At 32.9% G+C, this 17,336-nt stretch overlaps 3 protein-coding genes across 7 annotated transcripts; 2 read left to right on the plus strand and 1 right to left on the minus strand.

The window, feature by feature from the left end:
* The first annotated feature begins 491 nt into the window (after nt 1–491).
* On the plus strand, nt 492–7,061 carry Als2 (Amyotrophic lateral sclerosis 2). 5 transcript variants are annotated; one of them, XM_076414830.1, is made up of 11 exons: nt 497–584; nt 649–1,137; nt 1,205–1,384; nt 1,448–1,921; nt 1,971–3,464; nt 3,522–3,853; nt 3,923–4,417; nt 4,472–4,689; nt 4,742–4,921; nt 6,503–6,836; nt 6,900–7,061. In XM_076414830.1, the coding sequence occupies exons 2-11, from the start codon at nt 1,113–1,115 to the stop codon at nt 6,939–6,941; spliced, it is 3,774 nt and encodes a 1,257-aa protein (XP_076270945.1). In that variant the 5' UTR covers nt 497–584; nt 649–1,112; the 3' UTR covers nt 6,942–7,061. The 5 variants fall into 5 exon arrangements, with proteins under 5 accessions (XP_076270940.1, XP_076270942.1, XP_076270945.1 ...); XM_076414827.1 differs by having other exon boundaries at nt 493–1,384; XM_076414826.1 differs by having other exon boundaries at nt 649–1,921.
* A 2,154-nt stretch (nt 7,062–9,215) lies between these two features.
* hzg (CTD small phosphatase herzog) lies at nt 9,216–13,054 on the minus strand. Its single transcript, XM_076414897.1, has 4 exons — nt 12,764–13,054; nt 11,746–12,014; nt 11,351–11,686; nt 9,216–11,290 (listed from the first exon to the last, which is right to left on the minus strand). The coding sequence occupies exons 1-4, from the start codon at nt 12,834–12,836 to the stop codon at nt 11,057–11,059; spliced, it is 912 nt and encodes a 303-aa protein (XP_076271012.1). The 5' UTR covers nt 12,837–13,054; the 3' UTR covers nt 9,216–11,056.
* Nucleotides 13,055–13,288: 234 nt separating this feature from the next.
* Rab5 (RAS oncogene family member Rab5) lies at nt 13,289–16,523 on the plus strand. Its single transcript, XM_076414912.1, has 4 exons — nt 13,289–13,503; nt 14,029–14,278; nt 14,390–14,679; nt 14,740–16,523. Exons 2-4 carry the CDS (start codon nt 14,034–14,036, stop codon nt 14,850–14,852), a joined length of 648 nt encoding a protein of 215 aa, XP_076271027.1. The 5' UTR covers nt 13,289–13,503; nt 14,029–14,033; the 3' UTR covers nt 14,853–16,523.
* Nucleotides 16,524–17,336: the final 813 nt, after the last annotated feature.

Raw genomic sequence — 17,336 nt, forward strand, 5'->3', positions numbered from 1 at the left:
ACTAAAAGATTCACATCATCATTAACACACAGTACCAAATTAAAAAATATTTTAAAATAAGAAATTGATTTAACGTCGATATTCTATGTATAAATATATCAATATTTTTGTAGTGAAAGTGGTAGTTAAAAAAATGTATTTAAAATTTTAATTCAAAATTTTAAAAAATAATTTTTTCTGGATTTTCCCCCAGTCTATAAAAAAATCTTCTAAATTAGAGCTGTTGCGAATAAATATGTATCGATATTATTAAAAAGAAGTTTCGATATTTTTTCAATATTCTTTGAATAGAAAATATTATTTAGTGACGGGCATAATCGATATATATCATTAATCAAAAATATATCGATATATCGATATATATATATATATATATATATTGTATAAAATATCTCAGTCCCTAATTATATATGATATGTTTTACCATAATCGATGTATTTCGTTTATAGAACTCATAATTGAAAAACACTAATATTTATTTTTTTTTCTGTCATTCACTGTCAATGTCTATAGGAACAATAATACATAAAGGTATATGGATGTCTATGATGGATATATATCTTTAAAACAAATTTAATTATTGTGTAATATGGAAATTGTGCTAGATTAAGCTAATTGATTGTAACTATGTTAATTTTAATTACACAGGATCATAAATCGAGTATGCTTTAAATTTAAATTAAGGAGGAATGGTGAAAAATGAGTCATTATTTATGGATACTGAATGAAAAAATCAGCTTATTGGCAGGTGTTAAGGAATCGCTAGTGAAAATTGCTAATATAGGAGATACTATATTTGCCTTAACTGATGGGAATAATTTGTTAAAAGGGTCAGTTCAGAACAGTAATGATGTACAGAAAGAATTGATTTTAAATGTTGTTGATAACTTGAAACTGGTTGATATTGATGCATATAAAGAATATTTGTACATCATTGATACTGAAGGCAATGTTTTTATGTGCAATGAACAAGTTGAAATACTCCATGAATTACATTTTATTGAACAATCCAAATGCCCCTGCGGGCATCCTGAAATAAAGCAAAGAGTCAAAATAAAGTCTTTAGCTGTTGGTTCCTTTGGAAAACTATTTATATCAACCAATAATCAGTTATGGGGATGTGGTTATATGCCTCAGGTTAATATTAATTCAGATGTTCCCAAAAAAATATCTTTTTTTTCTGAAAGGAAAATATTTGATATAGGTATAGGGTCAGATTCTGCAGCAATACTTGTTGCTAAAAAAAATTTTACTATCAAGGATAACAGTGATGATGAAATATTTATGTCAAAGTGCCCAAGTTGTTTTACAACCTCTTTAGCAACAACACCTGATTCACAGGATTTATCTAAAGAAATCTGCCCTTTAGGCATTAAGTTAAAAAGTAATACTAGTTGTGACACCTTGTATAGTGATAGTGGAGCTGAAAATGAAGTGTGTGTTTCAGAAACTCATGTTTCCCAGGATACACAAATAAAAGCTGAAAAGAACATAATATTTAGAAACACTGAAGCTGCCAAAGATTTTCTTTCTAGACAAATTTCACGCATGTCCTCTGTTGGAGAAGAATATCTAATAGAATGCACTGAAAAACCTACAAAACTTATAAAAGAAAATGTCAGCAGTATGGCATCATTTGTATTTGAAGGTGTAAAAACTGTAGGAGATAAAGTAGCTACTTTGTCTCGTCATGTTAGTGCCAGTTCAGAATATAGTGGTGAATTAGACAATAACAATGAAACCATCCAATCAAAACATTCCATCAAAGAAGATCTTACGGCTTCTGGAAGTCAAAGCACATCAGAAAGAGATTTATCAGAGGCAGAAGTCTATGATCGTTTAGAGAGTGTATTAGAAATAGGTTCAGAATTACTAAATAGGGAAGTTTGGTGTTGGGGTAACATTGTATCCCGTTTAATAGGTAAGTGTTTTTTTTTAATTAGTCATGACAGTGTAATGGTCCTTTTAAGGTGGAAATGGAATTAAAAAAGACATTCCTGTAATCATACCATCTTTATCGAATAATGGCGTCTGTAAAATTTCTTTACAAAACCATCATGCATGTGCTATAACTTTGGATGGGAGAGCTTATATTTGGGGCCAAAACAATTTCAATCAAGTAAGCCTGGAAAAAAGTATTGATCAACCATTTCCAAAACTTTTTACTCATAAACAAGATGAAAGAATTCTTGATGGTATTTGTGGTACTCAATACACTGTGATTTTAACTAACAAAGGTACTGCGACATACTTTGGAAAAGGTGTGAATTATTACCAAAACCTGTTTTGTGGGTTAACGCCAACCCAGATCGATGAAACGAATATGGTGACACGTCCCTTCCGCAATTTGATCTCGTCAAACCAGTATACTCTGTTAAATTTAGGACCGAAGTATAATGATTATTTCAGTAACTTTTTACATAACGAACAAATTCATTTGGAGGAATTAATCCAAGTATACCGAGATGTAGTTAAGATAATTTTAAAGAAAATTGGAAACTCTAGAAATAATATATTGTATGAATCTTTTTGCAAATATTATGTAGATTTATTATATTTTCATTGTATTAACACACATAGTCTGCTAGAGTGTAGAAATGGCATAGGTTCCCCTAATAATATAGTTATCTTAAAGTATTATACGGAATTTATATCTGTAAATAAAAACTATTTTAATGTCGTTCAAAATATAACAACAATTAATGGATTCGAAAAAAAAGTTGCTGAAATGCTACAAAATAAAAATGAGGGCGATAATAACCTTCCAACCGTGTTGGTATCGCCTGCTAAGCGAATGTCTGTATACACCGAATTTTATACCCATTATTTAAATTCGGAAGCTTTGAACAAATGGAAACATTTCATAGAGGATATGGATTCGAAAGTTAAGGAAGCGGAGAAGACTAGGTTGTTCTGGTTGAACGCCGGTAAGAATATCAATCAGTTAATGACACCGGAAAGGAGATTGATCTACGATAGTTTAACGGACCCCATAGCCTTATTCAATTCCAGTCGATTTTCGTCTCATCGATTCGTTTTGTTTTCGGACATTCTCGCTCACGTAAGCGGATCCTCGCATTACTCTTGCCACAATCTCTCGATGGTTTGGTTAGATCTACCTCCTCATAACGACCTGCATCTTATTAACTTAGTTATGCCTGAGGATACGCTGACATTGGTCGCTCATAATGATATATCGAGAAATAATTGGTTCCACATACTGCAGAAATCGATCAGACTCGCTTTGAACAAAGAAGACGTGCCTCACACTCCGATTGCGAGAAACGGTATTTATACATTCACGAAACCTGGGTTTTTAAAGGACGCGACTTACAATGGAAGATGGCTAAACGCGAAAATGCAGGGCAAAGGAAAATTGATGTGGACAAACGGTAAAATCTACATAGGGTCGTTTAATAATAATGTCATATGCGGCTATGGTACCATGGATATACCAAACGAAGGTTCGTATTGAATAAATTTAATAATAATAAGTAAAAAAATCGCGTTGTTATTTGCAGGCTTCTATGAAGGACAGTGGAAAGATAATAAACCAAATGGATACGGTATATTTACATACTCTAATGGTGATATATATAAGGGCTATTTTAAAGATGGAATGCGTCATGGTCATGGTTTCCTGCGAAAAGGAAGTTTCACAGCTAACTCCGCATCAGTTTATGTTGGTCAATGGATATCTGATCAAAAATCAGGTTACGGAGTTCTGGATGACATATCTATAGGACAGAAGTATATCGGTTCCTGGGTCGATGATAAGAAGGAAGGAAATGGTTTAATAGTGACTTTCGACGGGATTTATTACGAAGGGCGTTTTCATAGCGACGTACTACAGGTGTGTGGTCCTCAACACATTGTCAGAGACCCATATTTCAATTATCGTTAATCAATTTGTGTTTTTCAGGGTCACGGAACTATGATTTTGGAAGATGGCAGTTTTTACGAGGGGGAATTCAAAGGTATCGGGATAATCGGCGGCAAAGGCTCGTTGACCCTTCCATCAGGTCACGTACTGGAGGGATTCTTAAGCGGGTCGTTGGAAACGGGATTGAGAATCAACAACGGCGTTTTGAAGAAAACTATCGAATCGTGCAGATGCGGCTCGGGAAAATTTTGTACACCACCGTCGCAAAAATGGACGTCCTTGTTTGAGCACTGCCACGAAGCGTTGGGATTGAAGAAAGGTGAGGTTTTCACTGAACGGGCGGAGACTCCTGAAACCACTAAGATTTGGCAAAACGTGGCGGTTTATTTATCTAACGCTTCTACGTTGAAACGATCCAAAGGCGATGAAGGTTTTATCCAAAACTCACTAAATAATCTCGACGTTATTCCACCTTTCGGTCGAGACCTGCTAGGCGCCGAGTCTTACCAGGAAGTCAAAGGATATCTAACCAGGGTACTATGATAAATTGATTTTTTTTACATCGATTAGTAAGTAAATATATTACAGGCCTTTGAAAATACTTGTCATCCATTGGGCTCGCTTCTGAGTGGATTGTCAGAAGCGTACATCACTTGTTACAGTGGTAAAAATCATTCTGTCCTAGTAAACCAGGCAATAATAGAAATAATCGATTTGACGCAGAGAGTATATAGAATCGTTAGGTACCTCTTTCCCGCCCTGCCGTCCTGTGATACGAACGAACGCTTATCATATAACGGGAAAAAGTATGTTTCGTTCAACTATTGAGGTTGTGTGTTGAAGTTAATGAGGTTTTAGGGACGAATCTATCACTTATCAGTCTCTGTTGTATCCTATATTTTTGCCAAAGGTCTATAACTGTTTATTCACTTTACTGATCCTAAAAAACGATGCTCAAGAGAAAGAATACAAGAAGTCGCTCAAAGAATGGAACAAATTGTCGGATCGCGCGCTCATGAGCATCCTCTCAGTCGATAAGTACGTAACGTATAAGTATATCTAAAGTAGCAGTGAAATTACGTCATCTCATTTTATGACTGTGCAATGTTGCCGCATTTAACGTTGACATTCTGCGGGTGTTAGTTCATTTTAGCTTCGATATATAATAACATTCTAAAATAAATATAATAATAAACCAAAAATGTTAATTATGTTAATTATTATTAAAATATAATTTATTTTAAGACTACAGTATATATAAAACAGCGACGACAGTTTGTAGGTAAGAGTTATTTCGAATTTATTTACATTGGACTCTTTTCTAAACCACCTGTGGTATTCCCTGGAGGCTTAATCCACCTAATTAATTATTGTACATCTAAGTAATATATTTTAATTTCATTGGAAAACATATTTACATTTTTAGGTTTAGTTCTGGTGTCCTTTGTTGCTGTTTTTCTTGTTAGAATCATTCTAATATCACTATGTTTCTCCTTAGTTTCTTCTGTTACTACCTGTGTACATTTTCTTGATAAAATTAGATTTAATCACTGCATTTCCCCTAATGTTTAATTAAAGTTTATTAATTATCTCTTCATACATCATACATCTTTAACACTCTACAACACAATTTCCTACGGTTATTCTATATTAATTCTATACTCACCTTTAGTTGTTTTCACTCTCATTACCCTGTCTTGGTATTGCCAGCATTGGATCATAATTCCACATCCAGAAAGTTTCATTCACTCACTGTCACATTCTGAGCCACTATTCAAGTGAATAACTATTATATTAACGGCTAATTTGCAATCTATCACCAGTTCACAATTCCACCATTCCATTTGTCAATATCTTCTGTTTATTTGATCTAGTTCATCCAAACCTAAGGGGGTTATTGTACAGAGTGTATTGCTTTTCACATACCCAAACAGTTCTTGCCTGTATATTTTTCACAGCCTGCGTATCTACTGTAACAATTCAATTTGATTGAATATGCAATGATAGGGAAGAAGACGTTACATTCTGTGACCATATTATTCTGCCATCTGGTCTGTGTATCTTTTTCAGGACTATTTCAAAAAAAAGTAAATTACATATACAATTAAACATTTTATTTAAATTTAGCAAGTGAGAGTTTGTAATACTTCATTCTTTAACATGGTATTTTCAATACTTCATTTATGTTTTGCAAGCCAATCCTTAACTACGGCCTTTGTCGACCACCTGTTGGAATCTTTTTGTTTCTAGCATGAAGAACAATAGATTTACGAAACCTAACCTACCGCTTTTATAAATTTCATAAATGTAACCTTCAATACACAACGAACATCAAGGTATGTGGATACTTTCTTTTCAATTAATCCAAAATTATATTTTTTCTCTTTAATTTGGGAGATTCTAGTTATAGTGACCATACATTAATAATATTCAGTGCCACTGCAACACAAACATTTCCAACAAAAACCCCAACAGCTTAATATTCAATAAAGTATTAACACGAATTTACAAACTGCAATAGGCAATACATTATACATGACGTAAGTTCACTGCTACTTTAGATAGACATAAACTGTTTTACACTCGATAGTCATTTGTTTTTTTTTTGCTCGTTTCCAGGAAGTTCTTCGATTTAGATTATTCGGTAGTCTCGTCGGATAACGCTTGCGCGTTTGCCGAAGCAATAGAAACCCTCCAACAAATAAAAAGCATGTTCCTGCCCATCGAGAAGTTAATAGTGATCAGGAATACGGTGGATAAGATGACTCCGGTCGCTCAAACCCTGATAGGGAACAACTACCTGTGGAACATGGACGACCTGCTACCTCTATTTTTATTCGTGGTAGTTCGATCGAGGATACCAGACCTCGGCGCCGAACTGGAGTTTATCGAGAACTTTATGGATTCGGTTATAGAAAATGGCGAGCTGGGGATCATGTTCACGACATTAAAAGTAACTAGCTACCGGAACGGCAACCGTATAATGTAGGTGTAAACGATGAATTATTTGTTTTAGGCTTGTTACCAACATCTCCAGGACAAATCAGTATATTTTTAGATCCATTCCTTTATCATAGATCGTTCGTTTCCATTTATTGAATAATTAAGATCTATGTTTTTGTATGGAAAGTACCTGATTTTTGTTGCTATATACACTAATAAATTTATTTATGTTTTATGTAATTTTTTTGAAAAATTTGCAGCAGCCTCTATTCGCCGCACATTAAATGATCCGATCTTCAATTTGTGGCTAACTTTTTTCCATCGTGTGATGCCCCACGTAGATATCCTTTTTAACCAGCTGTAGCAAAGAAAAATCGAAACTAGAATAAGAGACGCTATCGATAATTTTGAAGGTAGTATTATTGAAGTTCGAAATAATATTGATAATATCATTATCGAAGCATCAGATATAATAAGTCATGAGCCACCAGAAAATAAACGCAATAGTAAATTTGATTACCGAATGTCTGCTTTAGAGGTATGTGATGTTATAATAAATTGTGCAAAGGACCGATATCATTTTAAAGAGCATCTAGTACTTGCGTCACTTTTCTTTTTCGAATACTTTGGAGAGTATTGCGATAAATTTCCAGAGGATAAACTAACTTCCGTATGTTCCTTTTATACCACACTTGATAAAGAACGATTACGAACTGAACTCTCAGTAATTTATTCAAGAAATGATTGCAGAACATTAAATGATGCGCTACCTGTTTAAAATCTCATTGAAATCTAAAATATTTAATAGCAATCAATCTAGGAGACACGTGGAAATGGACAGAAATCGTGGTAAGAGAAAGGTATTTCTCAGAAATTCAATGGTCGAAGATCGTTTAACATCTATGTGTAACGTGCTGTCTATCGAAAAACAAATTTGCGAACAGAGAAGAACGTAGGATGGACTTCGGGACCCGCCACCGATGTCAGTTGTATATGGATCCCAAAGAAATCCCATTAGACTCAATTTATTATTTAATCCTTGTTTATCCAGGAAATATAAACACAATGTAAGATGTTATTAAAAGCATGCTAGGTAAGCGACTTAGCGATGTAATATAACAAATCACAATTCAGATAAAGTAAGTACTGAAATACTAATCCTTAGATATTTGTGGTTGATGATCGATGTAAATGACTTTCACTTCTTAAATAATGTTTTTTACACAAAGGTTTTATAATTAATACAAAAATTAGCTTCTGCCATATCTTTAGCGTTTATATATGTTAATTTGTGCCAAATTTTCGGTATATCTCAAGAATTTAAATGGGACCACACATCATTAAACTGGAGTATTACTGCATCTATAGAAGCTTTCTATATCGTTCCTAGCTCGGATTTTACTTTACTTGGCGTGCTTTCAATTCTGTCACTCTTCCTTATTTCATCCAATTATCTCGATCTTTTTTGCTCTTTCCTGCTGTCGTCGATCCAATTTTACAATTTCTTTCATGGCACTTCTTATCACATGCCCCAACCAATCTCTTTCTAATTTTTGATTTACAATTTTACTTTAAAAAAGCTTTCGAATACTTTATGGTAGAGGCTTGAAGATGTGACTTCCTAAGATTATGAAATAGCGCGATAATAATTCTCCTTTGTTCCATCCATCCGACATTTGTAAAATGACATCATTGCAAATCTCATTAAATAAATTTGACGTTTTCGCCACATTATGACTTCAACATTTTCGTAAATATGTATTTAGAGATTATTACAGATGACGGATTATTAATAACTTTAGTTCGGAATATACAAAATAGGAAATTGTATGTTCTAACAAACTAAAACACTTATCAGTTCTAGAACGAGGAACCTTGTACAGAATTGATCAAATTACCAGTGGCGTATCAACTTAATGGGACATTCTAGTCTAGAAATTTGAAAAAAAATTCATATGTTCTAAGTTTGACCTTTTAAGAATATGCCCCAAAGGAGTTTTTCAAAAAAAAAGTAAAACTATAAGGACATTTTTACTGTTTTTAAGAATTTGGGATATGTCAAAAAATATCTCTTTTTTTCGAGGAAAACATTTGACTTTTTTTTTTACTTTGCACGATATCAGCACTTCTCCAGATTAAGGGTTTTCTTTTCAAGGTTGCGTCAATAATTTTTTTTCACTTGAAAAAATACATGCATATACATAAAATACATGCTTCTAGATTACAATACTAATATCCCCTTAACACTTACGGTACGTCTCTTTCCAAGAACATTTTTAAAATTAAACTATTGATCGCGCCGACAGATAATTTAACTTTTTTTTAAGGGACATCATTTTAAAGATAAATAAGGTAGGCAGTTTATTCCTAAGACAGGAAAACACAGGTATACATAATCTGGCTTTTTAATACGTTTTAAAATCAACATAAACAATAATAATCGTATATTATTCTACAACAAAAATATATAAAAATATTGTTAATATTAAGTTATCATTTATATATGTATATATATATATATATAACTAATTTACAAAGGACCCCCCAAAACTATTATGCAAATTTCAAGTGATACATAAACATAGTTCCCCCTGAACGGGGAAACCAACCAATTAATGGATTAATATGCGGTTTGAGTTTTTAAATGCTTTTATGAATTAGGCAGTACTATGATCGGTTCTCTAAAAATCAAACAGAAAAATCCACATTTTTTTTTGGTATGTGGGGTCATAAATTATTGCTTATTTAATAATGCAAATAATTCAAAATTCACAGGCTAGCAAATATTTCAACTAAGTAATTTACATAAGAAATATATTAATTTAATATTAGAGAATATAATATGCTCCTAAAAAAGACACTGTACATTTTATTAAAAAATAAAACCTATAGTTTACCGAATGCTGTATTCAAGGGCTTCTTGTAGAGACGAGAATTCGCACCCAACACTACGTACATATCAGAAAATGCGTGTTTCCACAATCCTTTTTGAAAGGATTGAAAATAGTATAGTTGGGTGAGAACAAAAGAACGAACCGTCCGTTTTCGGTAGTCTCACATCAATACAGGAAGCCCTTCCAGTTAATACAATTAATAAAGTTTTAAGATAAAACATTTGTACTAAATACGACGAACAGGTTTTCGAAACCTATTTAAATGATATCGGCTACAAAAAATAGAAGAAGTTGTGATGTATTCCGAGAATATGTTGTTTTGTTACCTTTCCCCTACAGTATAAATTGCAATATTAAATATTCCAAAAAAAAATCAGATATTATCTTAAGGCCACTGTTAAATATTTGGAACTTTGGTTCCTACATACCACATCATCTCCGACGGAGACATGATTGTTTTTGAGGGTGATTCTACATGTACGCTTTTCATTACGTGTATCCTCCATTTATTCATGCAAAAGATCAGGCGATGTCGGCCTAAATGAGGAAATACCTTTCGTTCCATCCACGAAAGTACAGAATGCATGGAGAAAACGACGACATAATTTTGCACACTCATATTTCCTGTTACAGACTTTGAATCTTTACAAAACGTCGTAAGTTACGAGAAGTAAAACGATCAAAGAACACGTCCAAATATAAACACGCAGTATAAATGGCCATTTAAAAGCGGGATTATCTTTTTTTCTCTCTCCTTTATACAAAGAATGAAAGCGCGATAATGCTTAGAATTTGGAAAACGCCTCGGCCTACATTTAGGAATTTACCAGGTCACATTGAAACATCGACGGGTCACACCTACGGGTGAAAATCATCAAGCGATCAATCTTAAAATTTGAAAACGGCCATCTCGGTGATGATCCAAACTTAGCATTAGTAATGACATCACATTTAAAAGTACTATGAGCAATTTTCTTCATATTTTTTAAGTAGTTTCGGCGCCAACTCGATCCGGATTCTCGTTTTCGGTACTGTCGAAATCGGCGATCATAATCGATTTTTCAGGGGAAAAACGAGCGAGATCGGTAACAATTAGCGCCTGCTAAACGCGTTGATGTAAAAATATACTGTCTATTCTTTAAACCTGATGAATATTTTTTTCTTGCATCTCACTAGGTCAAGTCGGTAAAATGTCATCAAAAAATTAGATTAGATTGTAGCGTTGCGAAGAAGCGGGCCTGTCGCTTATCGATCGCGGTCCGAACCAACAAGCAGGATCCCGGCAACTAATCCAAGTGAATATATGACACATGATAGTGGTGTAGCGGATCTGTCGCTATGTGTTTGGAGGCGACATTTGTTTGTTTTGCTGCACGGTAGTGGTGGTGGTGGTGGTGGTGATGGTATTGTTGGGACCGTTTATTTGTGGCGCGCCCGAATTGTTGTATGGCCGATTCGAATTGCACAACACTGTATAAACATTGTCCATTTTGCTTAGTTTCTCGAAAAATGGAATCAAATCCAGCAGTTCGTTATCGTTCATATCATCAAACCATGATGCTACTGGCACCTAAAAAAAATGTTAAGATTAGACCGCGATCGGCCAAAACGCTCCCAAATATGTACTTACAGCATTATCTGGATGGAATATATAGGATGCCGGAGAATTATCAACTATAACAATTTGTTGCAAATCTCGACCTAATTTGTTCAAATCTTTTACATAGTTGCCCCTATAATAAACACAACTTTCCCTAAACAGTCGAGCTCTAAAAACACCCCACTGATCCAATAAATCAGCAACAGGATCAGCGTACTTAGCCAGTGACGCAGTAAATAGTACGCATTCATAAAGTTCTCCCATTCGTTTAAGAAAGTCATCCACGTGTGGTCGTTTTAATACATACACCTGGTGTACAGTCCCATCAATCTCAACAGGAACAATAAAATCAGCATTATTAATAGGCTAAAAATATAACAATATTAATACAGACCTTGTATGAAAATTTTTAAAAAAAGACTCACTTTGAAGCTGCTATGAACCAATGTTTCATCTAGGTCAATCACCATGCATTTTTTCTGCACATCCTGATTTTTCTGTGGAGGTAACAAAAATGAAACCCTATCACTCGGCGCATATTGAGATCCGTCCACACCATCTTGGCTATCATTTTTGTTTTTCCTCTTTCCAAGACAGCAGAGCGAACATCGCAAGAATCCCCGAAAAGTTTTCTTTTGAGGCTGTGGTGTTTGAAATTCTTGAGATTGGACATTTTCATTTAATGATTGGCTCCCTTAAAATAAAAACTCTTTAATCTAAAATCCTAACCTAAGTCCCTAGATATTGATTATCTTAAGGGTTTAAAAGAATTCTTCTGTTAAACTTTATAATTGGACAATAAATACTGATAAAAAAATTGTTGTTTGTTAAAATCTAGTCATTAAAATGAATATCTAAATCATAAAATTAATAAGGCATAAATATAATACTCAAATGAAATTAAAGATATGATAAGATTGTTATGACCAAACATACTTTAAAACTTAACATCACACTTATTAAATAATTTAAATATTCTATTTAAAATAGTAGGGCAATGCCACATTAAAAAATTTAATCTATTAAATGAGCTAAAGTGTTGCTTTGATTGAATTTGATTTTCTTATATCATTGAAACCCAATCAATAGCTTTATAATTAAATGTCCAAATATATCTATTAAATTTTAAATAAAAATACTCAAGATTTTTCATTAAAAATGCATCTATGACCTACTTTCCCATAAAATTTCTGAACACTAGAAACATTTTGGAAAGCTAGAGGGTTAACTTTAATATTTGACCCATCAGTTACAGGTATATTTACCTAAAGGTAAGATCCACGCCTATATATTTAAATATGTTATCCCAATTGAAATAATTTTACATGAAACTATGGAAGGGACCTTACATGAAAAGCCGAAATAGTTATATCATGTCTGTTTAGCAACAAATTTTAACTACCTGTATCAGGGTGAATTGTGTTAATAATGTCAACAATGTACCTTTTTCTGGAGGATAACTGTTTAGTTGTTCGTCCTCTCTCGACACCTGGGCAATAATGGACGATGCGTCCATTTAATCATTTGTTATGATCCTTATTGTATATTGATAATTCCACTGCTTGTTTATAACACTTAATAAACACTTTAAACATCCAATTACAATAGTCTTTTCTTTAAGACACAAATCCTTATATATACGGAGAAAAATAGACAGTGTAGAAATAATATAATGTTTTTTTCCAAACCAAGCCTAGTTTACGCCATATTTGTGAATGCAGTATAGCCATCTAAGTTAACAAAAATTTACTATATAACATCATCTCCCTATATCTTTATTTTGCCATAATAAGCCATGAAGAAATTGGGAATTTCACTATATTATCTTTATTGTTGTAATTAAACATATATATTCATCTAATATTAGAAAATATTGTGCATTATAATAGAAAAAGGCCTTTTCCTAGTTTATTTCATAAAATATTTTTAGTTGGTATCAGTAAACGTCAACCATCGTAATTTTTCGGAATAAATCGTGTTAAATAGTGGGCACGAAGTGGAACGGATCTTGAGACAAGCTGGATTGTACCGTTTAGGTGAACTGTCAGTTTTCTATTTTTTGCTTTAATAATCCTCAAAAACACATCTCTAGAAGAAAATCGTTTTTTAAGATTTTATGTTGAGAAAAATCAAACATTACATCTCCAAAACGTGATCTACGGAAAGCCAATAGTGATATTAAGGTAGGTTAGCCTTTTGCCTATTATGTTTTTCTTGTCAAATGCGTCATTATCTTTAATCTAATTCATGTTCTTCATACTATTTATTAACTTTTAATTTTGATTTCGATATTGGGGATTTACATAGCTGGGCGTAGGACTGGCCAACACTTTCTGTAAAAGTACAGTTTTATATATTGGGTGCTGTATGGTGCCCTTGGCATACCCCAAATACGCCCCCTCTTTGTTTTTATCTTTAATATAGTTAAGCTTTTTAATATTATAAAAATCTACACCAATCTACACTTAACAATTACTACAATAGTCTTTCATATCTTTTAAATTTTGTTCAAACTATTGTTTGAGATTGTGAGTCATATATATATATATATATATATATATATATATATATATATATATATATATATATATATATATATATATGACTTACAATATATATATATATATATATATTTGTCTGTGTGTGTGAAAGTGCATATTTATATCCAACTGTTAATTTCCTCTAATACTTTTCTATTTAATTATTAGAAATTATGGCAAATAGAACTGGAACAGCACAGAGACCAAATGGTCAGACTCAAGGAAAGATTTGTCAATTCAAGTTGGTGCTGTTAGGGGAAAGTGCAGTAGGCAAGTCCAGTTTGGTATTGAGATTTGTGAAGGGACAGTTTCATGAGTACCAGGAAAGTACTATAGGAGCAGCCTTTCTAACACAAACCATTTGTCTGGATGATACAACTGTAAAGTTTGAAATTTGGGACACTGCAGGCCAGGAAAGGTATGCTAAACATGTAGTGTAGCACTGGTGGTTTCTCTTCTTTCTGCATTTCTTTGCTTATTCATATATGAACTATAACATTGTTTATGTACTTAATAAAAAAATTTGTAGATACCATAGTTTGGCTCCAATGTATTATCGTGGAGCACAAGCTGCAATAGTGGTGTATGATATCACAAATCAAGATACATTCGGAAGAGCTAAAACGTGGGTCAAAGAGCTTCAGAGACAAGCGAGTCCTACAATTGTAATTGCATTGGCTGGAAATAAGCAAGATTTGGCCAACAAAAGAATGGTTGAGTATGAAGAGGCTCAAACTTACGCTGATGAAAATGGTCTTTTGTTTATGGAAACATCAGCTAAGACAGCAATGAATGTTAATGATATATTTTTAGCAATAGGTAAGTTTGATTAATTTGGGCTGTTATGGTTCACTGGAGCTACACAATGGTTTTTTACAGCAAAAAAATTGCCCAAGAATGAACAAAATACTGGTCAGGCAGGAAATGCGCAAGGTCGACGACTCACGGAAGGAGATACAGGCCCAAGGGCTGCAGGAAACTGCTGCAAGTGATGGCCAGTAGTTCAACTCAAGCATATGTGTAAAGAAATTAAGGGACTGGACTGTGCAACTGGCACTCTAGTGATATGTTGAATGTAAGAAGTCCTGCTAACATAAAATACACTGTCATATATTTCTTATAAAATTTACTTTATTACTTTCAAGTTAGTTATGTCCCGAATCTTAGTAACCTGTGATTGTTTTTATTGTGTCTTCAGTTTTTATTACCGAATATCTGACAGTGTAAACGTGTAGAACAAAACTGTCCTGTTATTCTAATTAAGCACCATCTATTTCTGAAAATATATTTTACTTTTTATTCCACTTTAGGCATTTATGTTTTAACTACACAGCCAAGGTGTCCGTTTCATTTATGTAATTATACGTCATTAAAACCGAACAATTTTATCGCTACATTTTGAATGAAATAAAATAATCGAGCAAAAGCGTTTTCGCAATAGATCTGTCTAGGAATAGAATGCAAACTGGTTATTGCCCAAGCAGCAAGATTTACATCATATCCTCCGGTCGTTACTTTACAGCTCGGAAATTGGCGTCAATTCGGGAAATGACATTAAACTATTAAAACATTTTGAACCTACATAAAGAGGGACTGTAGATGTCGCTGCACTTTAATCGGGTTTCCTGTAATGGTAATTGACTAAATATTTCGGAAAAAATATTTGAAATATAGAGTTTGGTATCACTAATATATTTGATAATAAAAAAAGTTGTGATTAAGTAATTGATATTAATAGTACATATAAAGCTAGTTGTTATAGTAGCTTAGTTATTTAATGAACCTCAATCAGATATGCGAATAATCCTACTCAGATGTGTGCGAAAACTTTTGGTTTTACTACATACATACTTATGGTATCACTATCGACTTGTTGAATAAAACTAAATTTGTTTCATATCAATATCACATGCAGTTGTGACAAGTGCTCATCAATATATCTCAGCTAAGAAGTTTATTAATTAAATTAAGGGGTTATCAATATGTATCGATTGGAATTGGTGAGTTAATTTGAACACTTTCAGATAGGATGCATTTTTTAACTGAGATATGTGGATACCCGGCCACTTGTTATATGGAGATTTATAATAAAATAATAGGTGTGACTGAAATTAGCCTATAATGTTATTTTTCATATGTATATTTGAATGTAGCTGCTAATATTAAATTTAAACAAGTATATATTCTATATTGAGACTCGAGCGTGAGCTTATTACCACACCTTTTAATTATGCCTTATTTTTAATTGTTTAGCTTGGTCCGATATATATTGGTTGCCAAAGCGTTCGGTCCAGATAACGGAGCAATATAATAGAGACTCTTTAAGACAACACCTATGTATACATTTATAATATCGTAAAATGTAACGGTCAAGTCTCCAAACTGGGCGGAATTAATAACCACCAATCTACGGTTTATAATTTTGGCAAGGAAATCTATTTATATTTATATTCATATAATTAGTAAGTTTTACAAATTAGTGAGGTGATTGTACAGATTTTAAATATACTAATATTCCAAGGTATCTTAGTTATATATTGTGTTATTGTAAATTTTTAGTTAAATTTTATTATTTCATGGAAAATATGCTGTAATTTAAATTAAACACTGAAAGTGTTTATGTTGTATTATAATTGAATATAATATTAATATGATAAATATAATATGGTGCGTTTTATTTATTTTATCACGCCCCATTCGTTGATTAGAAACTGAATTCATTTTTCATGTAACTCACCAAATATTGAGAATCCCCTGTATTTAGTGATGTAACTTCGTAACGATAAGTTAAACCTGTTACACATTTTTTCTTTGTAGCTTCGTCATTGCCAACTTTGACCTTGGAGAACTTCATTAAAGTATGTTGTCTTGCGGTGGTTTTTGACTCTAGCTTGGTCTGATATGTATCGATTGTCAAAGCGTTCAGTTCAATTATAATTATTAAGCTTGTTACTTTGTGGTTTCTTAACTAATCTTAATTCCTTCTCTATTATTGTTTCAGTACTCCTTACACATTAAATATATTGATGAATATCGATATTAGCACAGCAATATTAAATGTATAAGGGTGAGTTGTAGTCAATTCGACAGGACAGTTCTCTTACAGCTGCGATAGTCGCGGGTTCGAATCCTGCCGGAGTATGGTCGTAAATTTATGTTCGTGATTGTTCAAAAAGCAAGAAAGGCAGTAAAGGCAAGGAAAATAGATCTGTCACACCAATAACCAGGTTGGATGTCTACTGACATAATTTCTAAGTTGGTCACTCGCCATTATCCTGGTTCGGAGACCACATTAAATAATAGTTTCAATTGATAAAAAGCATACTCTAAAATATAATTTAAAAAATCATAAAAAAATATAACGGCTAAGTTTCCAAACTGGACAGAATTTAATAACAGGCAGAATAATTTTTGCAATGACATTTATTTTCTTATAAATGATTGCACGCATTTTAAATATACTAAGGTGTCTTAGT

Source organism: Rhynchophorus ferrugineus, unplaced genomic scaffold (assembly GCF_030347505.1).
Source record: "Rhynchophorus ferrugineus isolate W39M unplaced genomic scaffold, kcgeb_rfMv2 rfM9, whole genome shotgun sequence".
NCBI classification, from domain to species: domain Eukaryota; kingdom Metazoa; phylum Arthropoda; class Insecta; order Coleoptera; family Curculionidae; genus Rhynchophorus; species Rhynchophorus ferrugineus.

Excerpts from the sequence above, each read along its gene's own strand:
- Als2 (XM_076414825.1), top strand. The coding sequence starts at position 700 with ATGAGTCATTATTTATGGATACTGAATGAAAAAATCAGCTTATTGGCA. Across the intron at positions 3,854-3,922 it reads TTCATAGCGACGTACTACAG|GGTCACGGAACTATGATTTT; the intron begins GTGTGTGGTCCT and ends TGTGTTTTTCAG. Across the intron at positions 4,690-4,741 it reads TTATCATATAACGGGAAAAA|GGACGAATCTATCACTTATC; the intron begins GTATGTTTCGTT and ends ATGAGGTTTTAG.
- hzg (XM_076414897.1), bottom strand. The coding sequence starts at position 12,836 with ATGGACGCATCGTCCATTATTGCCCAGGTGTCGAGAGAGGACGAACAA. Across the intron at positions 12,015-12,763 it reads CAGTTATCCTCCAGAAAAAG|GGAGCCAATCATTAAATGAA; the intron begins GTACATTGTTGA and ends TTTTATTTTAAG. Across the intron at positions 11,291-11,350 it reads TATTCCATCCAGATAATGCT|GTGCCAGTAGCATCATGGTT; the intron begins GTAAGTACATAT and ends CATTTTTTTTAG.
- Rab5 (XM_076414912.1), top strand. The coding sequence starts at position 14,034 with ATGGCAAATAGAACTGGAACAGCACAGAGACCAAATGGTCAGACTCAA. Across the intron at positions 14,279-14,389 it reads GACACTGCAGGCCAGGAAAG|ATACCATAGTTTGGCTCCAA; the intron begins GTATGCTAAACA and ends AAAAATTTGTAG. Across the intron at positions 14,680-14,739 it reads TGATATATTTTTAGCAATAG|CAAAAAAATTGCCCAAGAAT; the intron begins GTAAGTTTGATT and ends GGTTTTTTACAG.